The following is a 27,724-nucleotide window of genomic DNA, read 5'->3' as shown; positions in this document are numbered from 1 at the left end:
GCTAATAGCTACCTGATGCTAGCACCCCCAGAGGTATCGTTTCACTTGGAGGGCATTGAGACTACGAGCGTATTTAACGTCGCCCAGTCTCCTTTAATGACGACGGTGGGTCTTCGACGATCGAGGTTCGAACCCAGGACCCTCCGGCCCCGAATCCGACACTCTACCGATCCGGCTACCACGACCCTACCAGAACCCATTTAATAAATCCAGAACTCGGATAATTGGATTGTTTTCTTAAATTAAGTAAAAATATTTTTTTTATGTACTTTTAAAATGGGAGGGGGGGGGGGGAGAAAGAAAAATGCTTTTAATTATTTAAATAAAAGGCAATATTTTACATTTTTAAACATGTTTACAACTGCCGCCCATCCCAATAATGTTAGCTCTACTAGCTTCGCAGAGGGAAGGACTAACGTGGGCATAAACAAAATCATTATTTTGCAAATCGCATTACTCTTCCTTTGTTTTCTTCTGAAATTTTAAAAGCAAATTGTATAATAAGCAATTTAGATAGAGAGTTCGGATAATCAGAGTTCTATTGCACTAAGAAAAAGCCTATGCTGAATACTGGCAACTAAGTGTTTGAATCTTCATATCTAGTCAACACAATGTAACTATTATTTTGATTATCGGCCCTAATAGGCATCATTTCATGTGCAAAATTCTGCACCTGTTTACTCATGTTATACTCAATTTATTAAAAATTATCAAAGTGAAAATGAGTAATTTTATGAACTTAGTTAAGCATTTTATAATTTTACAACTTGTTCAAGGAGTACTTTCAAGATACTAAAAGGAATGAGTTTCAGGATTTAAGCTGTTTTAAGGGATCTGGGGCATTTTTCAACATAAGGGAATTCTGTGGTTCTAACCCAGGAAATGTTAACTTTTAAAAACATTTACACATTTTTGAATTCAAAATTTCTATGTTTAGAAAGAAGTGTTTCATTACAAATTTTAAAATGAATGGATTGGGAGCTTTCCCCCATTTTTTTTTTTTTTTTAGAGTGGAGGTCAATAGAGGATTAGCTTAGATTACTGTTAGCTGCAGTAGTCGATTAAATCCAAAAATATAAGAATATTTTTTAGAGTTTAGAACTTAATTTTTAAATGCACAAAATAAAATCTGTCCAGAAATAAACTCAAGTCATTTTCATATAGAACTTTATCACAAAAACGGGAAAGTTGCATACAGTATATTAGCCAATGGGCAACAGCTGCACAGTGCGACAAATATTAAGAGCAAAAATTTTCAAAGTGATCAAAAAATGCTACATTTAATTATACACAAAAGCATTTTTTACTTTTTTCTACACTGAGGTAAAATGCACTTACAATGGTTTATTATAAAAAGTTTTATTATTCAACAAAGAATGAAGTAAAAGCTTTTTAGGTGAATACAAGTAAATGATGAAAAAATTTTATAAATGCACCATCAATATTTTAGCACTGAATAAGTATGTATTTAAAAATACTTATATTTAAATTAATACAAAATGTCTACAAAAGGAACTACTTATACAATTTTCATTTCTATAAGACCGTCACAATATTTTTGTCTGACAAAATAGAGCAAAGTTGATTTCCTAAAAAATTTTAATAAAATGACCAGTCCAAAATGCATGTAAAGTGTAAATGATAGCATTTAATTTATATTTGTTCATTTGGCAGCATCTTTTATGAAAATGGAAACTAAATATATATATATAAATGCTTTTTAGAACAAATTTTATATAAAGAGTCACGTGGAATGTTTACTTAAGAGACCAGTGTTAAAGAATTTTAATGCCAACTTTAGAAGATTGACTACAACACCAAGAATATTATAGCCAACTTATTGTTGAATGTTAACTTCTGTTGGCAATCAAGTTATATTTATTCAATTGCTTTCTGAAATTTCAAAAAGTCCTCAAATATGCAAAGAAGTTCAGTTATTTAAATTGGATAATTATACAATAAGAATTACCAACGGTCATATATAAACTTTTTTTTGTTATTTTATTCATGTAAATATTTCTTAAAAGGACAATAAAAATAAAAAATAAATATTTATTGCCTTTTTTTTTTCAAATCAGTAAATCTTAATATTTATTTTTACACTACTTAAATTCATTTTAAACTGTAAATAATTTTAACAAGGAACAAAATAATTTTCAGGGAAATTAAATTAATAAGGATTTGATTATACACACAATTTGATTAGGAATGGTTTAAAACATGAAAATTATGATATGCAACTATATTGGAATACTTTACAACCTGAGTGCCCAAATGCAATTTTATAAAATGTTAATATTCCAAAAACAGCATTCAACATTGGTTTACGTTTTGTGTAGACTAAATATAGTTAGTTATGCAACTGATACAACTCTCCGCGAACAGCAAATTTATAATATACATTATATGCTTAAAACTTCATTAAATAAGAATTGCAGTATTTCAGACTGTTTCTATGCTTTAAATACAAAAAGCAATGGAGGTTAACCAACTTAAAATTTTCATTATTCTGAAAACAGAATTTCTTAAATATATTTGCACTTTTTCTTTTTTTTTGCTGAGAAAACAAATATAAGTTTATTTTTTCTAGTAGGCAATATAATTATTATCAGCAAAAATAATTATTTTTCAGTTTATTGGTATGCATTCTGTGTTGCAGGCATTTTTCATTGCTATCAACAAAGTTTGAAAGAAACGCCAAATAAAATGATAGTACTATTATAAAAAAAACAAACAAACATTCTTTCAAGAAATACTGGATTGGAAAATTTAAACTTATTTGTGGATAAAAAATATTACATCAAAATATCCTTCCACTAAATTATAATTAACAATCCATTATCAAAATTAAATATTTAAAACATATCTTTAGAAGATAAAACTAATACTAACACATATTTTACAAGTTGATGTAATTTTCCCTACAAAGCTATGAAAGCATGTTTAATCGAAAGTTAAAAAAATGCATGCACTGCATGCTCTTTCACTTAAAGTATTTGTCCTTTTTGCTTGATTTTAGCAGTATTCAAAATTGAAAACCTTGTCAAAATGTGAATCTTTCGCAACTGATTAATAGCATGTCATACTGTTCATTGAAATTAAAGAGGCAACAGAAACATTGAAATTACAACAAACTTAAAATTTTACATATAATTCAATTGTAACAAATTTGTTGCACATAAAGACAAGTTTCAGACAATACATTAAAATACGTAAAAATATGTAGATATATTACAAGTTATAAATTAATTCAACAAAGAGCTATCACAGAAAAAGGACAATTTATACAAACATCACATTAATGCATACAACAGCATTCATCAAACTACAAAACAAGGCAAAATAAATGCTACTTTAATAAAAAAAATAAATTCCAATTTTCAGAATTTTATAAAATTTTACAAATATGTATGTTGAATTGTATAGTGAGAAATGTTTGTTGAACTGTTAATTAATAATAATTTTTAAGTTTTAAAAGAATCAAAAAGATATTACACTTTCACCTATGGCTCTTATATGAACATGGTTGATTTTTTAATTTTTATGTGGCATTGTAGAAACGGTCGCTTTATAGGTAATATAAATTGTACAATATTTCTGTATGAAAAATAAAGGGAGGGAAAGAAAATCAAATAATGATTATTACGAGTGAAAACTTTTTCAAAACAGGAAAAATTTTGAGTGAAAAATATCCACTTATATGGCAATAAATTTAAAACTGCAAAATATATTTCAATAATTTTCAAAAAATTGTAAGGGAGAGATTGAATATTAAAATTCTTGTGATAATTTAAATAGTTACAGGCAAGGTTTTTTTTTTTTTTTTTTGTAAATTTTTGCCCTCAATTTAAAACTTTTGAAACACAAACAGTGCACAATTTCAACCCATAGTAAAATAATCATTCTCAGTGAACCTTCAAAACAGTCAAAATCTCTGTAGAATGGATTATAATAACCAGAATGAATGTATCTTTTTTAAAAGTGATATTTAGTATACTTCTATTCTAAGGTCACTACTGAAATTGGCCATTTTCTAATATTCACAATAAACTTTTTAACAAGGCCATTATAATGCAATTGGATTATTGAGAGAAATTTGGTGCTAATGAGTTAAAAAATTTACATTACACAATTTTTAGAAATCCTAAATTTAATGCATTTTTTAGAAAAATTTCATGAGCAAAAGATGCTTCAAAATTTTCAATACTAAATATTTAAGTGAAAACAAAAATAGATAGCAAATAAACTAATCTTTGGTTAAAATGATGGCAGCTTACTGCAATATCCTATTAAACATTTTCTTGTTAAAAAAGATCGATAGTTGCAAAAAATCACATTAAAGTTTTAATGTTGAAAAGAAACAATTGTTTCAAATGAAAAGTACCTTTTTTCTTTTCGTCTAATCACTGTTAAATCCCTTTTTATGCTTTACTTCAATCTAGAGGTGCTTGCAATTCGAAAGGTACAAATTTCAATTAAATGATCGAAATAGCATATGTGCAGAAAACTATATATATTTATGAGAAGCTATTATACTAGACTTGCATTAGGAAATGGCTAATTTTCAACAGGGACCATACTTTCAATTTAACCACATTAGAAGTTAAGCTGCATTTATTTTTTAAATCTTAAAAATATTTAATAAAATTAAAAAAGTAAAAAATTGCATATTTTCTGTTTTTTTGCTAAAAGTGATACATTTGAAAATGCATATTAGCTGCTTTGTCTAGAAAAGATACAAGATGTCATGAGTGAATAAAATATATTGGTATTTATACACATATATATATATATCATTTGTTGAGCTATTAGATTTGTACTTATTGAACGAACGTCTATATACAACAAAAAGACTTCTTTTGTACTTGCTGAAACAAGCACGCTATGAAATCTCTCTCCATGATTTAAATAACATGCATTAAATTAAAGAATTTAAAATTAAAAGCATACAAACTATGAAAAAACTGTGCAAACTACTTTTGTTTTGACAAAAGTACCAAAACTTAGAAATCACAAGATGAATCTATAAAGCAATGCATGTGTGTGGTAGATAAATACTTGAAATGAAAACATTACTAACATTGATAATTAAAACTTCCATTCATGTAGAATATATTTTTACATTATAAATTACATAACACTGCATGCAACATTTTTATAACTGCCATAATTCTGATGATGAAACATGCTTTGCTAACACAATTAATTGATAAATAATGTTTCTGATATGGGAAGGGGAAAAAAATTCTGCTTCTAAATACACATTCAAAAATTTTAACCACACAAACAGTGAAGATGAAGCATGAAAACAATAATTACTAATGATGAACACTTGCACTTTCTTTAATCTATTAATATATTTCAATAATGCTGTATAAAAGGATTTATTATACAACATGATATAATTAAATACCTAACTCTTAATGATACAACAAAATACTAACTGCTAAGCTTTATATTTACATTGAGCAGTGAAAGGAGAAAAGACACTGCATTAAGTTGCTACTCGCAATCACTCTACGTGTGACAGTTAACATACAAAAAACGATCAACATTTCTAAAAAATAAGAGGTGAATGACAATTCTGGTTATTTAACCAATTGTTCTAATATTTCTTCATATCAAATGCAAAAATTCTTAAGGATGTTAAAAATGCACTATGCTTTTCAAGACTGCTGCATTTAAAAGTTATACATAAATGAAATACTTTGTTGCTTTTAAAAACTGTACAGCAAACACACACACGCACACATTTATTAAACCACAATTTATCTAGATTTAACTGACAATGTACTGGTATTTAAGCATCACATAAACTAAAGAGCTCAAAATTAAACTTGAGAACTGAAGGCAAAACGTAAGATTAACTAGATAAAGCTGCATAATATTCTTCATTTTGATTAGGCAACTAAAAGTGCATGCACCCCATTTTGAGCTTGAACTGTCAATAAGACAGAAGACACTGATACCAGCAATATAAGGCTTACTTAAATATTCATGCTCATTTTTCTTCTTTTGCAAAATGTGGCTTCAACAGGAATTGTTCTTCCTTCTTGTCTTCCTTACCAAAAGCTGCCCCACTTGAAATTTATTGAAAATGATGCATAAAAACTAAAAGGTCCAGATCCAGTTGACCCACAGATGAAGCATCCTCCTCCGAAATCAGAACTTGGTGGCGCAGGTGAGGTCGGCATCAGGCTGGGGAGGAATGGACATTCAGGCCTGGTAGTGCATTTTAGATCCCACATGCCCCATGAGATGGCCCCCAGACAACTGGTCATACTGAGGCATGGAGAGGGACAAGGGGTCAGTCACACAACAGACAAGCAAACTAAACTTAAGTGCAAATAAAGTGCAAGGCAAGAAGCTATGAAGATGATGGTTGGCAACTTTGCTTTAAAAGTAGCTGCTTTAGTTGTCTCCCTAAAATTTTCAACTAGTAAGTAGCTATTACTCTCAGAGAATACAAACATTCAGAATAATCATAATTTAAATTATCAAGTTTGTATCATTTGTAACAACGATACATTACAAACATAACCATAAGAAAATATTTACTTCACATCAGACAAAACCTAGAATTTGAAGTGTCACAGTCAAATGTGTCACAAGCTAATGATTCGTCCTTTTTTTTTACCTCAATAAATAAGGCACTTATGTGATTTCAAATTAAGCAAAATAAAACAAAAACTAAAAACTTTCATTACGGATGGCAAATGGTGATCTCATGGATAAAAATAACTCAAACAAAAATAATGCTAGCTGAGTAAGTGAACATCAATTATACACCAACCTGGAGAGGCATGTCAGCTATGCAAGTATTATTTTACATTAGATTTTTTTCAGTTCTTTCTAAAAATAATCAAAAACACAAGTATTGTACCAACTAGCAACAGGCTTTAAGCCCAACTAGGCTGGTTCTAGAGAATTTATTAGAGCCCTATTATCTAGGAAGATTAAGAGCCCTTTCAAAATTGTTTACTCCCATTGCAAGTAACAACTACTTCCAATAAACTATAACAAATGCCTACACCTTGTTAAAGCAGTTATTTTTCCTGATTTCAAGAATATCCTAAAATTTGAAAAGCTTGAAACAAATGTTTTCTAGTTCAACCCTCAATACAAATATATAGCCCATAAAAATCTTTTATTTTATAAAATTTAAACACCTGAACCATGCCCCCTCCGACTCCATCTTGCTTGAGACTATTCAAGTCAAATCTTCTGAGCTTGGAATCATAATCTAAATTAAGTCCCACAACTAAGTAGCCCTTCAAACTCTTTCCAATAAAATAATAGCTTTCTTTAGATAAGAAAACTGAATCGGGACAGCATCCTGTAAATTTGCTGACCAAACTTCTATGGGATGTTGGAAGGACTTCCCAAGAATTCTTAATAATTGATGCATCGATAAATTCAAGCTGTCTTTTGGCATTGTTCCTCAATATGCTGCACTGCTGGCAATGAAGACACCCATATCAACAACTGATCGCTTCATTAATGATGAGTCTCTAAATAAAAGCTTGCAAGCTTACTTTTGTAACCTAAAATAAAGCACTCAGCGTTTCCCAATATTGACCGACATTACTCAATTTAGAATTTAAATTTGCAGTAAGAATCAACCACAATAGCGATTAAAAAAAAAAAAAAAAAAAGTAGAAAATGAAAAATATCATATTAATTTGATAAAGGGACTAGTTGAAGTAATTTGAATTTCCACAGTTTAAGATAACATGTTCTGCAGTTTCAACAGACTGGTAAATTAAACTTGTACAAAAGTATTTATTATTGTTTTAGAAGTTGCCAACCACCTCATGCTTACAATAAACAAGACAAAAGTAAAAAGAAATACAGCTTACAAGACATTAAATCATGCACATGCTGGAATAGAAAATATGCAATAACCATTATAACTTTATATTAATATTTTATTTTTATAGCAGAAAAAAATCAAGCACTTAAAATTCAGGAAAATAAATTTAAAAATAAATATTCATTAAATAATCAATTGAATTCAAACATTAAAACAGGCCATAGAAATTAATGAGTGAAAGGAGAACTAATAAAAATCTACGCAAGTTAGTGAACTAAATGGCTAACATGCTTGAATTATATCACGGACAAATGTCAAAAAGTAGGAGCAAAAATTAATAGTAGATAGGGCAAAATCTCATTTCATTTCCCAATACTCAAATGAATAACAATGAAACATCAGATAACTAAACTTAATATGTGAGCATAACTGCAAACTCTTGTGAGAAATTTGGGAATTCTGAGTTTTAAAACTATTCCTGAAAGCTATTATTTTTTAAATATACAGTTAAAAACATTTTACAAAAGTTGATACGTGTTTACTTTCTCAAGGACTTTAAATTATTATGGGTAAAAATACACCATTCATAAAGTAATTGTGCAACAAACTTTTGGTAACAATTTTGGATTACTATATGTTTCTTATTCTCTCAAGTAGTATGCTTGCAAAACATACTAAGGAAAAATATGTAACACTTTTGTAGCATCTATGTATGTATGTATTAAATTTAAAATGGTAAACTTTTTTATCTCTTTGAAATATCTCTTGGACATAAACATTTTTTGCTAGAGTGTCCACAACAGGGACAATTTTGCATTTTTCAAATTCCTCAAGAAACATGACTGTTTGTTCCGAAACTTTGGTCCTATAAAGGGCATACTTGAGCTCACTCTCCACCCTCCAGTAAAAAATAGATTGTTTTAAAGGTAGAATTTTGGAAAGAAGTTGTGACTTTCATAAACTATTTTAATTGCTACAAAAATTTATTTTACATATTTTCATAAAAATATTAATCATACTGGTGAATATATAAGCAAATATGACAATTTATTTAGCAAGTATATGGCTAATAATGGTTTTTTATCTCTCCAAAATTAACTAAAATTTCAGAAAGCATGACAGCATCTAAGAGAAATAATGTACATAAATTTGAAATAAGAACTCTGAAATTTGATAAAAAATGAGCATTTAAAGAAGTTATTTTTCAACTTCACATGAGAGAAATATAGCAATTTCAAACTTTCATTATATTATCCAAGTGGCAACTTATTAATAATTCAATTTGATTATCAAACATATTTAGTAAGATATTGATAAGTTAATGAGTTGCATTTTAATAAATCTTGAGATAGTAGATGAATGATAAGTGATAACTTTGCAAATAAGCAGTCTTTATCATGAACCACAGCATTGCTGCACTGAATGATCCAGAGCAAATTTTACTCATTTGAGAAACAATTAATTCATTACCTATCCAAAAATTATTGAACTGCCACTTACCAGATCATTGATATCTTTAAAAAATTTTATGCTGTTCAACTGGGATTTTTGCGACGTATACTTGGCAATAGAATTATGAAAGTTATTAAAAGCTATTTTTTAACGCATACACAGTGAATCCTTTAAGTTATCACATTTTATCAAATGTTCCATGTAATTTTTCGCTATAATTCTCCACTTGCAAGCTGTCAAGTTTTCTGAAAGTATAGTAAAGTCAAGTCGAAATTTCTTCCTGTTATAAGATAAAAACTTTTAAATAATTTAATACGCTCTTTTGTGAGAAACTGTTACACTGTATAATTATACAACAAATGGTTAACAGAAACTGTTAAAAATTTAAATGAATAGAATAAATGGACCCAAGGTAAATAAACTATTGTGATATTAATAGCTTCTTTGCAGTTTTCTATAATCTTTGATTAAAAAAAAAAAAAAAACTTTTGTCTTTAATTTTTTGCTGGTCTGCTAGATGCAATACACCTTTGAATTTTTACTGGAAAGTGAACTAAAATGCACCCTTTACATCACAAAAGTTGCGGTACAATTTATCTGGTATGTCTTTAGAAATTTGAGAAAGAAAAGCAGATTACTGAAAGTATCTGGATATTTTTAAGTATATAAGTCCATAACTGAATTATATGCAATAAAAGAAGGGATTGATCCAATTATTTAAGATTTGTCCTTTTGTTTTGCCTTCTATCAGAATAATTATAATATTTTTTCATTTTTAATCTACATTCATTCTCCCTAAATTTCATTCTCCAAGGTTAGCAGTTATAATACGGTTTAAAAATATATAAAACAGAAAAATTTCAATTATTACCCTCAAATATTATAAACTCAGTTATTAATTCAAACTTTAAAATGAATCTCAATAGCTACCTATATGTTCCTCTAATGATATAGTAATTTGAAATTTAAACGTTGCCAATCCTTTATTTTGCTAAAAAATACACTTTTTTAAAACTTGGTTGACAGGGCAGAAAGTTTCCCATGTCTCAAGAACGAGTCCTCAATAATAACTAAGCTGGATTCATTTTATATAATATCTCAGAACAATTTTACCACTTGACGCTACGTATGCACCGTTTGTAGTATCGGTTCATCACTGCAAAAAAGAGAATAAAACTGTTGCAAGGGCAATCAAGTTTTCTTATGTCTTGTTGGGGAAATGTGCATTTTCACATGTGGACACTTTGAACCAATAGCATACGGGGAAATGCTCTTTCCAAGAAGAAGATGGGGGGGGGGGGGGGGGGGGGGTGCGACATAACTGTTTATTTATGAGAATTTTTTCTGTTTTTGTTGCTTAGTGTTTAGAGTAAGTGCGTGTTTTTGTTAGTGATTTATAAATTTTAGAATAAGTGAAAGTTTTTGTTTGGAATTTTATTTAAGAATTGGAATAAAATACAGATAAGTTAAGTAACATAGAATACGACCATGGATTTATTATTTTGTGCTTTGTATTTGTTGTTGCTCTCTGAATTGTCTTTGCTTTCCTGCAAAGTCAAATAGCGGAAAATCGCCCACTTCTTTCGACGAGTGGTTAAGCAAGTTGGAGCAAAGTGGTCTTAGGTTAGGCTTAACATACATCCTTCTTCTGAAATCCCTCATCTTAAGGCAGATATTAGTTAAATATGCATTTATTGTTTTTAAGATAAACAGGATTAAATACATCTAAGCTTAAATGCAATATATATTCAAGTAATGTTTGATGAATTCTTAGTACCTTTTCTACAACCACAGCTTTAAATTAATTTTAGTAGAATAATTTGTCACAAAAACTCTGTTAAATATTAATGAAAAATAGATGTTTTTAGATCTAGGATAGATGTTTTTAGACTATGTAAAGCTTGATCATTATTTTTTGTTTTTTTAATAAAGTATCCTTCTTTTCTGAACTCTCTTTAGAAATTAAATTTTTATAATAAAGTAATTTGGACACTGCAGATACTAACTCCAATATATATTCTTGGGAAAAAAATAGTAAAACTTTTCTTGGAGAGCCAACTTTTAACCATGGTTGATCATCATAATCTTTAAATTTATCTAAATAAGGTTAATTTCCTTAAAAGAACTAGCCATGTTGAGTATTTTTTAATAATATGGTTATTAATAATGTCTGAACATTTATTTTTTAAACTATGATTACTTTACCCCAACCCAAGTCAAGAATATATATGAAAAATAAAATGTCAGAAGTCAATTTAAATCATTTTTTTTTCTTTTAAATATTCAAGGCAATGAGTTCTTTATCAATGTAAAGTAAAACAACAACAACAAAAGTTTTCAATGAAATTCTTGTATTTATTATCTGCCTAAGTTAAAAATCTGGATTTTATGACCACTTTTTCCCACCAAACCCAACTAAAACAGGAACAACTGAAGTAAAAGTCTAATTGATTCAATTCTTTTTTCAAAGTTAAGCTTGGCATCAAAACTTCCTGTAGTCAAGTGACAAATTACTTTATTAGCTTGCTGTTCTGAGAGAGTAGTTTGTTGACCAAGGTGCTTTTCTCAAAAGAGTTAACGAAGCTCAACTACTAGATTTAAAAAGGGAATGAAGATCAACGATAAGTAATAGAATTTGCAGAGTATTAAGGAAATTCTTTGCATAAACTAATTTGTAATAAAATGTTAAGATACATAAGCATTTATCAATCAGTAGCTGCTGTATCAAAAGATTTATTATTTGTTGTTTCGAGAAAACAATGCTACTCCCAACTGGTGCATGGGACAATTATTTCAAAGCATAGGTTACATTCAAAATAAAAAATAAAATGATGAAATATTACTTTAACATGATTCGAGATACATATCATTTTTTAATAGTAAGGTACTTGAGTGAAGCACTAGCAAAATATGAATTACACATAATACAGTAAATTATTTGTTCAACCAAGTCTTATTTTTTGCTTAAAATCTTTATAGTAAAATTCAATAACAGGGTGGCGACAGGAACTGTGAAAAAAAGTTCCCTGACTTTTCCCTGATTTCCCCGATTAAGTTCACCAAATTTCCCTGATTTACGTTACCAATGATAATGGTTTTCTTTCTTTACTCTACTTGAAATCCATTGCATGTTTGTATAAAATGCAGTATTTTAAACGTTTTAAGTTATGTAAAGTTGTTGAACTAAAGATATATTTTTAAAAAGATGCTACTTTTTTTAATAAAATGGTAAAAAAAAAAGACATTTTTTTTTTTTTTTGGGGGGGGGGACAACCTACAATACAGCATATTAAATTTTTATACATGGAAAGATTATAGAAAATTAAAAAAAAAATACTTTACTTCCAGAAACCACTTAGCATAAGAATTTTAAGAAACTATTAAAATTACTTTTAAAAACATGTGCATTTATGATAGAACTAAAAAGTAATTGAAATTATTTTGAACTAAGTTTTCAAACAGTATAATAATTGTTGCAAGAATAACAGGTAATAGTGAAAGAATAGATGTAGTTATTCTTATATAACTAATAGACATATTTATGCAAAACAAATGAAACCATTTGACAACCATTCATAGGGAGCTTTTCTCTAATCAAGAACATAGGTTTTAACGAATGAATACAGTATTTTAACAATAAAAAAATAAAGATATTTACTTAAGTACACAAGTTAACTCTATTTCAAATGACTTCAGTATGTAACGAGAAAAAAATCTTAGATTGCTTTTGTAACAAACAACTTTGAAATGCAAGGGAAAGAAAAGAAAAAAAAAGCAATTAGTTAATTTTAAAATATATAAAAGAAGAATACAACTTGGTTTATAAAATTAAAGAATCACTAAAGTCTGAAGGAAAGAAAACCTTTATAATCTGCTGTGACAACAAATAGTATAACGGCAAAAAACAAAGTTTTTTTAATTGAAAGTTCAATTTTAGCAATTAAATTAAAAATGCGAAGAAGTAATAACTTTTAAGCTTTTATAGTATTAATTCAAAAAACAAAGCTTTCTTCTTGAAATCGTGATTAGAGTACGCTAATTACTTCAAGACAATGGAATAAAGGTAAAAGGAGCTAAGGCATTAATTGAATGCTTCCTCTTTGCCTGTATAGTTGTTTATTTTACGTAGCATCGAAAGCGCAAAAGGAAATTTCAAGCTAGGTAAAATAAACAACCTAACAGACACAAAAACAATCTTAGGAGTTCATCCTGTGGTTAATAAGTAAGATTCAGTACTTTAACGTTGAGGAAAAAAAATGCACAAATATGCGGCAATGTATAATCGCACCTCATTAATTATACTTTTTTTTTGAACAGATAATTGGTGGAAAATGCGTAGGGAATTAAGATTACTTAATTTTGTAAAGCAAAAAAAAAATTTTTTTTCCTCCAAAAATTAATTTTCCCTGATTTTTTGTTATTTTTTCAAAATTCCCCGATATTTCGCTGACTTTTCCCTGATTAATACAGTTCCCTGACTTTTCCCTGATCTCCCTGATTTCCCTGATCTGTCGCCACCCTGAATAAATAAACTAAGTGATAAAAGCTAATCAAAACAAGTATTTACATTTAACGGAAAAATAAATTTTGCTTCTATATTGTAATACTTATCAACTTTTGATTTAACTGATAAAATACCTTTTTTCAATATAAAGGCATTAATTAAATTTGAAAAATAACTTACCGCAGGAGGAGGTGTATAACGCCCATGCAAATAATTATGATCGTCATGGTTTCCAGAATGTCCATTTCTATATAAAAAATTTAGGAATTAAAAAAGAAACATTGCTGTTAGTTAGAATTCAAAGTGATAATTTCACATATATACAAGAATGCAAACAAAACTTGATAAAAAAAAGTTTTGAAAAAATGTCTACCCTGTCTCAAGAAAGAACGCTTGATGCAATAAAAATTTAGGTACGTTGGACTAATAGCATTTAAAAAAGTAAATAAAAGAGCCATTAACAAGAAATAGTTTACTAGTCAAATCAATAGAAATATATTAGAAATTACTAATGAAAGTCAACAGCTTTGAAACCAAATACCACTATTTATTAGTTCAAGAATTGGAAACTCATTGTATGAAAATTATGGAAACACCCCCCCCCCCAGTTGAATGTACCCCCCCCCCCCCACAGGTGTATTCCAAAAGTCTACTTCAAACAATCAGATAACCATAAATAAAAGCAAGCTATTTCATCCCAAACCTTTCCAGCCATTAAATTGCACGTACATAGTTTAAACATGTTTTAGGCCAAGTGCAGCTTTGTACCTACACTAACTTGAATATATGAATACTTGAATATTCTTGTATGAGATTATTTCATGCAAAAAAGTTCTATTTCTTCGCAACAAATAGTTAACATATAGCTCAGAAGCTTAAAAAAGCTGGTTGAATCAATTTGGTGCCATTGACTAAAGCACACCAAAAGTTATAAATTTCTAAAAGAAATTTTGTTTTCAGTGTTTCTTTTCAATGGACCTAAGCAATATGCCCTCCCTCTTTCAATGCCCAAAAAATAATCAGAACCAGAAGCATAACTTTTAGGTGCTTGTTATATCATTTTCTTCTCAAACAGTCTTTTGAGTAAATAGAGTATTTTTTACCATACCCCAATCAGAAATGGCACAAAGTAATATTGAAATTTTTATAAAAGCAGAAATCAAACAAATAAGAAACTTCTCAACCATGTTGTTTTGTAACAAAGATACAAACACATACAGTCAAAGTGTATTCAAGCTAAAAGATCTCAAACATTTTGTCAAAGTAGAGTTCACGTAAAAATCTGGATGGTTTTACCACTTGCAGAAAACATTTCATTTTTAGCAACATAAATAGCAGCCCTATGCCATGAAGGGTTCAAGTACAGTGAAAGTTGCCACAAACAATATTTCATATACTTCATGTCTAGTTTTAGTTGATCATGTTTAGTTTAGTTGTAATCATTCGTTTTCGAAGATTGTGGTGCAAAACATCCATTGAAATTCCTACCCAATTGAGTGAGACATGATAACATTATGAACATCAAAAATGTCATTTATGAGTACAAAGATGTGTACATTTATGTGTATTAAAGACGGTTCCATAATTAACTATCATGGCTGCCTCTTTAAATGTTCTAACCCATTAAAGCAAATTTTTAACATTCAAGATCATTGCATGTCTCACTTAATTGGCAATGAATTTTGATAGGTGTTTCACCCCATAAGTGGAGAAAACAAATGATTGCACTTTGATGTTGAAAACTAAACTCAGCAAATTTTAAGTACATGAAACATCATTCACAGCAATTTCATGACGTAGCATTGACGTTCATGTTATTACAGATGAAATATATCCAGCAAATTTTGAAAGCACACGGATTTCCCTACTTTCTCTCACTGCGGAAAACAAAATTTGGAGACCTTACAGAACACGCTGCATATATAAACTGCCCTGGGAAGGTAAACAGTATCAGCACATTTTTGGTTTTTACATTTTTTTTTTTTTTTTTTTTTTTTAACACTTTCCTCATCTATTTTACTTGAGCCTTATTGCACAAACTTGGTTATTTCTATTCTGCTGAAAATAAAGCATGAAAAGAGCCTCTAACTCCAACATTTTACTAGTGTTTGTGGGGAAACAAAAACATGTTTCTACAAATAAAAAGTCATTTTTATAGATACTGCCCTTTATTTACCTGCCCACAGCAGTATATGTGTGTGTTGTAAAAGCAGTTTTACCAAACCATTAGGTTAATTCTACGTATAATATAATAGTGATTTCTGTATAGCAGAAGTTTAGGACAGCAATTCAAACAGCTGTTAATTGGGAGCTAAGAAAATATTTGCATAGTTATGGTTGGATTCAAGTACCATGCTCACCAACTTTCATAGGGAAAAAAAGTGAGAGGAGGGCAGTCATAAGGACTACCAACAGAAGTGAAAGCTCAAAACAATGGAATAGCTTTTTTTTTATTAATTAATCAAACACATGATAGATTGCACTAGCTCGACAGAAAATATCAATATTTATACCATGTATTAGTATTTACATAGGTTTTAATTAACTTTATTTTCATTTTTAGCAGTATTATCATCGTTAAGTTCAAAAATACTTAAGTCCATTTGTACTTTCAAACATTTCACTGTATTCTAAAAAGAAAAAAGTAGGCTAATGGTAACTTAACTAAGTGAGAAATATGTTTGACTGGAATCTAAGTATAGTGTAAAAAATGCATCAATCATTGTTTTATATTTTGTAGCACTTAATTCTCTATCATTAGACCTAGTTAAACCATTGAGAGGAGATAAAATGGAGGGAGTGAAGACTTTCATTCATGAAACCAAGACCCTAAGTCAGGTGATAAATTTAAAGCAGAGCATTGGTGCAAATCAGGTTTCTTTCGCTTGTTTCATGCAAAACGTGCCAACCATTCGTTATTGTTGAGTCACGTGACTTGGGGTCTTTGGGTCAGCTTTTGCTAATCCAATTATTGGACTTGCTCCCTCCATTTTGATTCCTGCTCTAAGAGTTAAGCTTAATGCTTCATTTCAAGGTCATCCGTGACAAAAATCCATAAGTTACCCTAACAAAAACCGCTCACACCTCTTACACACAACTTTAAGTTCTAATCTCCTATGTCATTGGTAGATGACTAGAAACTATGAGTGCCATTTACTGAAGCGTTTTCATGATTCATTGTAAACACATTCTCTTTTGTTTTTGCATTTTCTTCACAAGTAAAAGAAACTTCTAAAAACAGGAGGAAAGAGTAAAAAATAGGAAATTGAGAGATAGAAGTAAAAAACAAGTCTCATTAAAAATTTTAGAGTAGGCAAGAATGAAGTACTGCTGCTCTGAGAATCATACATTATATTACATAATAAAACCTTCAAACCTTCAAAAAAGACTACCTATGCCTGATGCTTACAGGGCTTGTTTTTGAGGTTGTTAGTTAGGCTATGAAAGAATTTAGGAATGAATTCAGTTGCCTACTGGCTCTTATATGAATAAGTGCTACTCCAGACTTCCCCATGGATAATATTGTACACTTTCAAGATCTCAAACATTAACTAGATGCACTTTATAGCCTTTATATTAGACATGCATACAGTATCTGATAGCAATATTTCTTGTATCAAGAGTTGAAAGCAGTGGTGGCGATTCGGGGGGGGGGGGGGACCGCCTTTGCACTTTTTTCATCATCAACAATTGCCTCAACGTTAAGTTTTGAATTTCAAAACATTCTGGGTGAGATTACCCGAACGTCACCAAATATAGTTTAAAATTTCAGCTTCAAAGCTACAATTTTGAAAATTTTCCGGGAGGAAATCTCCGAGTGTTCTCTCCTTCCTTTAAATTCAAGGATGACCTAAATTTGCATTAAAAAGACTCCGGTTTGAGGTGGGAAAATCAGGTACAGAATCCCCCTAGATAGTGTTAAAACTGCATTTTTAAGAGTCCAATCTAGAAAGAAAAAAAATCCAGAGATCTTTTTCTGAAGTCCCCAAAAAAAGTTCAAAACTGAGTTCTTAGGATTTCATCAGTTCAAAAAAAAAAAAAAAAAAAAAAATTAATATGAATTTTGTCATCTTGAATTCAAATTATGTTTTTCGCAATCACGAGTGTGTGTGTCTATGTAGGCGTGTGTGTTTGTGTGTGTGGGGGGGGATATGTGTGTTTGTGTGTAGAGGGTATGTGTAGGTGGGCATGTGTGTTTGTGTGCAGGCATGAGTGTTGGTAGTTGTGTGTATGAGTGTTTGTGTGCGTGGGGGTGGGGTATGTGTATGTGTGTGTAGTCATATGTGTTTGTGTCTGTGTGCAGGCATGAATGTGTGGGTAGTTGTATATATGTGTAGGTGTCTGTATGTATGCTCGTGTATATGTGTTTGTGTGTATGTGTTTGTGTGTATATGTGTTTGTATGTGTATGTGTGTAGGTGTATGTGTGTGTAGGTGTATGTGTGTGTAGGTGTATGTGTGTGTAGGTGTATGTGTGTGTTTGTGTACGTGTGTGTAGTTGTGTATGTATGCGCGTGTGTGTAGGACATGGATGCAACCTGGAGACGGCTTTCGCTCTAGGAGCAGCACCGTGAGGAGCCGGTCGACGGTGCGGAGGATGGCGGTGGGAAAATAAAATGATAGCACGCCAAAAACAGTCAAATAAAAGCAATAAGCAATCGTGATTGCTCAAAAAAAAAAACTAAGAACCTCCGAACTCTTTCGTTCTTCCTTCAGTCAATAAAAGAGAAGTCTGAAAGAACGTTTTAAAAGACGTTTTAAACGTTGCAAACTTTCTGTGAGCGAACCCTAAACCCCTTGCTCTAAATTTGCTAAAGATGGTTTTAATTTGCGTCTTTAACACATCATTTTTTTTTTTTTTTTTTTTTTGCTGGGAAGAGCCTTCCTCACCCTTACATTACCAAAGTGAGTCCAAACTTCTTCGATTTAATTATTATTAGTAGTAATTCGACTTGATTCAAAAAAAAAAACATTAGGGGGACAGCCCTGGAAATTCCTTTCCGTTCCTCAAGCGTTGGCAAAACACTACTAAAATGGCATTTTTAAAACTGCAATTCTAAAACAGTTACGTGAGAGAACATCAGAAGCCCCCCCCCCCCCCCCTCCAATAACTCAAGATAGCCTAAAATAGTCTTCAACATCCTAAAAATTTTGCCCCGCACTTATAAGTCCCAGTTATTGCCTCTGGTTGAAAGGGTTACGGTCCTATCAAGTTGGAAAAAGGGATTTTAAATCTCTCTCTCTTTTTAACCCCCGACACACAAAGGAAGGGGGTTATAAGTTTGACGTGTCTGTGCATCTGTCTGTGGCACTCTAGCGCCTAAACGGATGAACCGATTTTGAAAAAAAAAATTTTTTTTTTGAAAGAAGTTGATCGAGAGTGTTCTTAGCTAGGTTGCATCTTTGGATGACATTAATTAACAAAGATATATTAATTAAAAACTTCTAAAAAGTTTTTTTGGGATTTTTGCAGTGAAAATAGTTAAAAATAAAATTTTAAAATTTAGTACAAAAATAAAGGGAGTTTTTTCCTCCACGTCTGATAGAATGTGTTTAGAACTTCCATGTTTCATAGAATTCGAATTATAACTTTTTTTTAAAGCAGATTTTAATAACAGTAAGCCTTTATTCACGCGATTGATAACCGAGTTCATTGTTGGCTGACAAGGAAAAAAAAAAAACGCAATGATTTAAAATTTTATGTGTTGCCATTTTCTATTTAATAGTAAATAAAATACTTGACATTTATTTTTAATAATATAAGGCTTTTAAAAGAATTTTCAATTTTCGCTCTTGATTCTACAGTTGAGACTCAGTCGGGTTTTTTAAAAAATTTTAATTTTATTGTTGCTTGTTCTGCATACATATGCATAAATAACCCCACATTTCAGTTAAGGTCAGTTTTTTTTTAAAGCTTGACTTCATGAAGTATAAAATTGTTCTGTATTTTCGACTTTTATTCATATATATTTTTTAATTTTTAAAACATTAAGCGACTGTCCCAAGTGTTAATATTTGCAATGCCTTTTCATTTAATAGGCTAATATGTATAAGTAATCACCAATGCTGTAGTTGGGCAAAAATAGTTTAGGGAACACCTCTATACAGGATACACACAATGGTTGATATTTTTTAGGCCAAAAAGTCAGCTTTGATTTATCAAGCTGGTTTTTTTTTTTTTTTTTTAAAGGGGTGGTCCGAAACTAATTTGTATTATTTTTACTAAAGCAAACTGAATAATTCGGGATCATGTCCCACGCCAATTACAGCACTGGTAATCCTAGCTGTAATTCAGTAATTTTTGATTACTAAATATTACACCATATTTTATAGGTACAGAAATTGTACTTCTCTAGTGTGAGATAAATATTAAAACTTCATTTACATTTCATAGTCAGTGAAATTTTAAAAATCTCTTACTCTGTTTTTATTTGATCAAATAATAACAATGATGTATTTTTTAAATATGATTTTTTTACAATAACTTTGACAGCAAAATAGTCTTTGGGGAATAAACAAAATCAAAATTTAAAACATATATGGCAAATAAAAGTTGAAACTATTATATGCACTAAAACATCACATAAATCCAAATAAATTACAGAAAACAACATTGAACATCATCACAGGATAAACACTTAAGGTCATGCAAAAATTTCAAAGGGATAAAAATAATGCATTGCGAAAATTTAGCTTAAAAATTGTGAAAGCAATGAAAATAAATAAATTTAAAAAATGAAACAAAAATAATGAGCACTGGTAATAAATACTGAATGTTAAAGAAAGCATGTTGTTGCCCATATAAGATAAAGTTTTACATTTGCCAGCACTAATAGAAGAAGAAAGAAAAATTAAGTGAAGCGATTTTTAATTTAAATTACCGGAGTCATAATTGTAATACATAAGTCAAATCAGAGTTATATAGTTGAACCTAACAAGAAATAAAACATACCTTTATACTTTTTTCATATTTTAACTTTTTCATTAAAAAAAAAAAACCTTGCTTGTTTGTTTAATAACAGTAAAATTAAATATCTCATTAACTTTTAAACCTCTTAAGATCGGTCACAAAATTTTAATGCGTATAATTGAAGGCATCTTTAAAAACATCAGCTTCTTCACGATTTCATTGATATTATTTTAACTTTTCTTGAATTAAAAAAAATAATCTAAATCACCTTTCTTTTTACGATTTCCTTTGTATTGGGTGAAAAGTGCATAATTTACTACTAATGATCAAAAGTCAGTTCATTTATTACTACTTTTCAGTAGCCAGTGATAGCATAGAGGCAGTAATATTTTCAAGTTTTATTATTTTTATTGCACTCGCATGATATTTACTGGGATTATAATCTAGTATGATACATTATTTTTTTGCTTTCACAGGCTTCCATTATAGTTCTTTCATATTTATGTCTTCTATTATTTTAGCAGTGGGATTTTACTTTCTATTTTTACAACACATCGTAATGTTCTAGTTTTCTTGTTTTTTATTGTTGGGGGCTAAAATATAATGAAAAATTTAAACTCCTGGAAACTATAATAACAAAAATGGGGGATGGTGGATATGAAAAGAAACAAGTTGAAGCTCACTTGCAGCCCTTGGAATGAACCAGCCGTTAGAAGGCCAAAATTTTAGTGTTTTTCATGATTTTTTTAACATGAGAGAAATAATCGGAATTTCTTTAACCTTGGAAGATATTTTATTCATTTCTTGAAGTACACCTTGTAATTTTTTGAAGTCATTTCCACTAGAATTAGTGGAGTTCAAAGCTGCTGTCCATTTGCAGTTGCCATCAGAGCTTGTTGCTGGTGTGCATTACCAAAGCCACAATTGCTTTTATACTGTACTAACGGTACCTGCACGGCTTTGCCTGTAGTAGAAAATTAAAAGGTCATTTGGTTCGCCAATATATTTACAAATAATGGATGATGAATTTCTCTCCAATTTGCTATATTCATTTGCTCGCCTATGTTACGATTCCATGTGATGATAATTTGGTAATTTACTTGTCCACATTGTGATAATTTGCTCAGTAAAATATTCTTAAAATTGGAACAGAAAAAGAACAAAATCAAATTTTTGAAAAATCTCTTCGAGGTGCTCACCTTTATGCTACAAACTAATCCTGTGACAAATTTCATGAAAATTCGTCAAATGGTCTAGGTAACAGACATCCAGACAGACTTTCAGCTTTATTATTAGTAAAGAATATAGCTCTTCGGAAAAAATTAAGACAACGAAACGAAATTTAAAACGAAACTTTTCTACAAGTTTCAGTTATTTATTGCTTTATTTTACATATGGTTATCTCCGACTCTAGGACATTTTTGCTAAAAAATATGTTTAGTATTTTGATATTTTACTCATCCTTTAAAGTTAGTTCATTAGAAAAAAAAAGGGCGGGGGGAGCAGAACTGATGAATTCTAAAAAACGAGGGCAGTGATTTTCGTGAAAAAATATAGCAATAAATCATATTAGTTGAAATCTGAACAATATTTCTGACGGTAATGATAAAAGAAATAAGTGCTGGTGGAATGTCTTATATTAGGAAGAGATAAGGTTGTGCTGTTTCTCTTTGATACTTTATACATAATTTTGAAAAATTAAAACCAATTATCATTTTGTATATGCAAGTAGTACATAATATACTGTAACGGATTCGGTGCGACTTCCACTTTCTTGAAATGAAGACAGTTCTTGATAAAAACAAAGGAGCTTTATTTACACTATGTACAGGAGAAATCGCTAACAACTGCTAAATTAATCATCAGCAATTAAGCAAATATCACTCAACACCGTAAACTCAACGGTTACACACGTATTTACTTCCAAATATGAAAACAACACAGCGAAATGCCTCGCTATAAACAGAGCTAATACACTCTCAGTTCGAATTCTCAATCGAAACTCTACTTTTTATCACGCGGGACGCTTTTACAAACATCGAAAAAGTTTCCACAACATTCTTACTGCTTCTCGAAATGCGTAGACCGTTATCAAATTTTATCAATGAAAAGAAAAGGAAATAGGGGGTTGTATACTTCAGCCGAATGAAAAGGGGTTGTATATTCATTACGGGAAACTATTTACAGGTCACGTTACTACAATAATTACCATTTACAGAATTTGTAACAATACATTCTATCGTTAAAAATTTTTGGTATTCAACTTGAACATAGAATGGATTTAAAAGGTTCTCTATTTGATTTGTGTCACTATTTGAATAGAATAATTGCAATTTATTTCCTACAATAACCTTCATTTCTTTTTATGTAACGAATTTCATGCACCAAGACTATTTAATTCATATCCTTCCTGAGAGCAAAATGTTACAAAAGCAGTTGTCAAAAAAAAAAAAAAAAAATCAACAAGCATTAGTGCACACTGGAATGTAAAGCAAGTTATTCACAGATGCAAGTTAATTAAACCATTCTAAGTTGCAAAACATGTCATTACTTATTCTCTATAGAAGTACATTCAAAAACAAAATTGCAAGTAACTTGTAACTTTTGACTACATAAAATACATAGTTAACTAAGTTGATTTCTACCATTTTTATTTTATTTATTTATTTATTTATTTTTTTTTTTTTTTTGTTCTTTAATTTACTAGGATTTAAAATTGCAAGCATTAAAATTTGAAAAGAATTAAAATAATTAATCACCCAGCGGTTGGTCATGTCCTAGAGTTGCAAGTTAAATGGACGATATATCTTGTCAAGAAATTTAAGGTGGTTAAAGAAACACATAAATATGAGCAAAAGAGACATTTAATACTTCAGTGCTGGCAAGTAAGAGTTTCAATTCAAGAAGAATATTAGAATATTGGCAAATCAAAATGCAAGATTAAAATCTGGTTAAAAAATGCTTCAATAAAAGCAAAGGCAAACTAAAAGCATTACAGTTTAGTAACTTAAATTCCACGCATACATTGATTTCAGAGTTAAAAAAAAAAAGTATTATAGTAATTTTATTGACCCCTATTAAACCCGGGTTTTGATTCTAAAAGCATGAGCAAGTTCTAGTGCAAACGCACAACAAATTGAGGTAGAAGCTCACAAAGACGTATTGAAGTAAGGGGTCTGGGGAGGGGTATGACTGGAACGGGGACGAAAACCAGTGCTTCCGTACGTGTCACGGTTTCTTCGGGAATTCACCATGGCTGAAGTTGGAGGTAAGAAAGGATCTTCTTCATCGATGTTTTCCAATGCAGGCCTAGGATATAATCAGGAAGGAATTCGAAAACAATAAACAAAACTTTCAGTACTAAAACATGCATAAATTATAGTCATTGCAAAAAAAAAAGTAAAACATGCATAAAACAATAATTAAAAAAATATTTTCATTCAATAAACAATAAAAAGTACATGCATTCAAAACAATCACAAAATAAATCAAAATTTTAACAGTACTTTAGATTTTAATCATGAGCGAGAACATGCACATTTTGATTTCTCCCACTGTATGAGGTGGAGGGAGAAGGGAGCATGGGACAAGGCTTATTTTTAAAAAATGAAGTCAAAACTAAAGTTCCCCCCAAAAAAAACTTGAAGTTCATTCAAAACAAACTTTGTGCTTTCATGATGGTCATCTTTTCATTTATATTGCATTAACATGCAAAACTGCCCCCCCCCCACTCCTCCTTAATGGAAACCAATAATCAAAATGGGAGGGGGGGATACGTGCAGATACTTTTACATTATTTTATACAATAATGGTTCCAAACAAAATCATAAACTCAATAAAAATTTGATTTTAATGCATGGTTTTCCTTATGTAAAAGTCTTCAAACAAGTAAAATCATGCATTCGCATAATGGAAAACTATTAACTTTATGCACTAGGCACTAATTTTGGGATACATCAATTTTGTGTGTAGCAGCTCTTCTGTAAGCTTCCTTTCTCCTTTTATTCAAGAGGTAACTTTTCCTTTGTATATTATTTCATTTTGACCGTCTGAATAGCAACAAACTTAAAGAAGAGAAGTTTGCAACAAAACAAAGCATTGCTTTAGTAAAGAACAATATATATATATATTATATATATGTAATATGAAAAATCCTTTGCTAGGCCTTTTCCATATTAAGTTCTGTTCACTTATATGTCAGCACGTATGAGTCACAGACATTATTTATTACACACTTAAATGCTTCTCATACCATATATGGTTATGTTCTAGGCTCAGATGTGTTTTTCCTTGAAGTACCTACGAGACACTTTTTTTCCCTCCAGACTTAAGCCAGCCTCTGTCTGCGGTGCGAAGCCCAATAATATTTCATTATTGCAATCTGCTCCTCCTATATAGATCACGTGAGATCACATGATCGAGGGATAATTACCTGTAATCTTTTAATGATATTCCCTATATAAAAATCGTGGCACAACTAAACAAGTTGGAGTTAAGAGAAGTTTATTCTGGTATATTCTTTGTAAAAATAAAGAAGTTGTGAATGTAGCTTTGTCCTCTTCCTACGTGGTAGATTATCACGGCACAACACTGCAACTTGCGAAAATCAAGATTCGTAATAAGAACCGAGAGGCGGTTATTACAAGCCGGTAGGATGATAAATGAGGGCATAGCTGTAGCATTTTGAAATTTTTACAGCATTGAGTGGTTTGCGTAAGAGAATACCATGCTTTATCCGCAATAGGATTATTTGCTTCAAGACATCGAAACAGTGTCTTTCGGAGTTAATTGCTAACAACAGTGATTCATAATATCCAAAGAAAGAAAAAGAAAGTTGTAAGTGCAAGATAGAGACCAGAGACCATTTCAGTGGAACTCCAGCAAAGAATTTTCCGAGTGCTGGGGATTTGCATCTGCCGAGTGTGTGTGTGTGACCCATCAAGTGTGCGAAAGCATCATTAGGATCCACTTGCTGGTGATAAATTGTGTCACCATATGGTTTACTGTGATGATCAGATGAAAGGGGCCTCGCTCGTTGAAAGTTCGATTTACAAGGATCTTAAATGATCTCTCTCATGTGTTTTTTTATTCTTTCGTTCAACTAAAATCTTGAGATCAAGCTGGTGATTGAGTTATTTTTTTTTTTTTTTAGATTTTGGAATATGTTACTTTTACTTTCTTGAAATAAGTATTTTCGTTTATATTGTGATTTCTAGGGAAAGGTTTTCATGATCTCTTTGCATTAATTATGGCTAATATGTATAATATTTATCGGCCAAGCTCTTTAAAAGGCTCATGCCGTTATGGTAGTATTTTGTTTGGTTGCCAAAAATGTTTCATGTAATGTAAATGTGTTTTCGGTTCTGATTTAAAGTAAGATAGTCTCTTTTGTGGTACTATTGTTATTTGTCTTTAATTTTTAGCACTTGTTAAAATTTTACTAAATACTTGGAATATGAATGTAGAAAGTAGAAGAAATGCGTTAAAGTTTGGTGAAATTAGAGATAATGATATTGCGTAGTGGCAAAACTACTCAAAACTGTCCATGAAAAATTTGGACATCCAGGAATTCAAAAAACAATTAATTTACTTACGCCTGTTTACTATTGGCAAAATATAACAATAGACATAACTAATTTTAACAAGCATTGTCATACGTGTCAGGTAAATAAAAAACCTTGGCAAAAAAGATTTGGCCTGCTACAATCCATGCCTCCAGTTGAAAAATCCTTTGATCTTGTTGCAGTAGATAGTGTGGCTGGTTTCAATTACTACAACTCCACTAAAAAGTATATGACATTAATCATTGACCATCATTCAAGATATATGTGGTCTTTTGCGACAAAGTCAATTACTTCTGAAACATACATTAACTTTTTTAAGCAAGTCTTCAGCATACAAGTGCCTAAAAGTATTTTGAGTGATAAGAATCCGGCATTTACGTCTTCCCATTTTAAGAAGTTTCTAAAGCACAATAAAATTAAATAATTGTTAACTACAGCACACAAACCAGAATGTAATGGCAAAGTGGAAAGACTAAACCAAACAATTGTCACTCGATTAAAGTGTAAACTGAATGAAACTTCTAAAAAAGTTCCTTGGCCTAAATTACTGGAGCAGGTGACTCAAGAATACAATTTGACTCCACACCTCAGTAACAAAGTTTCCTCCTTCATATTTAATGTATGGTATTGTACCTTTTGAAAATCCAATCAAAGAAGACATATATCCTCCGGTCAAACAAGCAAGGAAATTGGCAGTTGAAAGAACTAAAGAATACCACGAAAGAAATAAGATATACTATGATGCAAGATTTGTGGACAAAACTTTTAATACAAATGACACTGTCATATATGAAGAATTCAAATACCCTAATTCTCGAAAACTGTCTCAACCGTTCAGTGGACCATATAAAATTCTTCAAAAAATTTCAGATGTTAATTACCAAATTAACAAACCGAATGCGCATACCAAAGAAAAAACACAAACAGTTCATATATCTAAACTGAGAAAATATAATGTACCGAGCAACTTCAAGCTATCTCACAAGTGAAATAATATTATTGTTCATCTTTGAGCTAAAGAAGAAAGAATGTAGAGAATTTACAAAAAGTATTGAGTATTACATAATTTTACCTCAAACTACAATATTTTAATTGTATTGTGTTTTTATTAGTAACTGTAGTGTTATTGTATATGTAATGTGTATAATGTTATAAAATTTCAGATTGGAAAAAGAAAAAAAAGGAAAGAGGTTGCAGATAATTTCCCGTCTTCATTTTTTTTCCTTCTTCAATCCTGTCATGTTCTTTGGGGGAGGGGGGATGTAATATGAAAAATCCTTTGCTAGGCCTTTTCCATATTAAGTTCTGTTCACTTATATGTCAGCGAGTATAAGTCACAGACATTATTTATTACACACTTAAATGCTTTTCATACCATATATGGTTATGTTCTAGGCTCAGATGTGTTTTCCCTTGAAGTACCAACCAGACACTTTTTTTCCCCTCCAGACTTAAGCCAGCCTCTGTCTGCGGTGCAAAGCC

The 27,724-nt window shown here is 30.4% G+C and overlaps 1 protein-coding gene across 7 annotated transcripts in view; it reads right to left on the bottom strand.

Annotated features, from left to right (window-relative positions):
* Window positions 1-1,157: 1,157 nt before the first annotated feature.
* The window catches only part of LOC129216156 (protein tweety-like), a 67,180-nt gene continuing 40,613 nt past the window's right edge, over window positions 1,158-27,724 (bottom strand). For 2 of the 7 annotated variants that reach the window (XM_054850316.1, XM_054850317.1), the window contains exons 13-15: window positions 23,832-23,987; window positions 13,950-14,016; window positions 1,158-6,282 (exon numbers count right to left, since the gene is read on the bottom strand). In XM_054850316.1, coding sequence (XP_054706291.1) covers window positions 6,217-6,282; window positions 13,950-14,016; window positions 23,832-23,987 — 289 coding nt within the window. In that variant the 3' untranslated portion in view covers window positions 1,158-6,216. Of the gene's footprint in view, window positions 6,283-6,345; window positions 6,424-13,949; window positions 14,017-23,831; window positions 23,988-27,724 lie in introns of those variants that run through there. The other 5 variants (XM_054850321.1, XM_054850319.1, XM_054850322.1 and 2 more) reach the window with 5 other exon arrangements.

The sequence above is a fragment of the Uloborus diversus genome, chromosome 2 (genome assembly GCF_026930045.1).
Source record: "Uloborus diversus isolate 005 chromosome 2, Udiv.v.3.1, whole genome shotgun sequence".
Taxonomy (NCBI): domain Eukaryota; kingdom Metazoa; phylum Arthropoda; class Arachnida; order Araneae; family Uloboridae; genus Uloborus; species Uloborus diversus.
The sequence above is the reverse complement of the archived record's forward strand: the minus strand, read 5'-3'. Positions and strand labels throughout refer to the sequence as shown.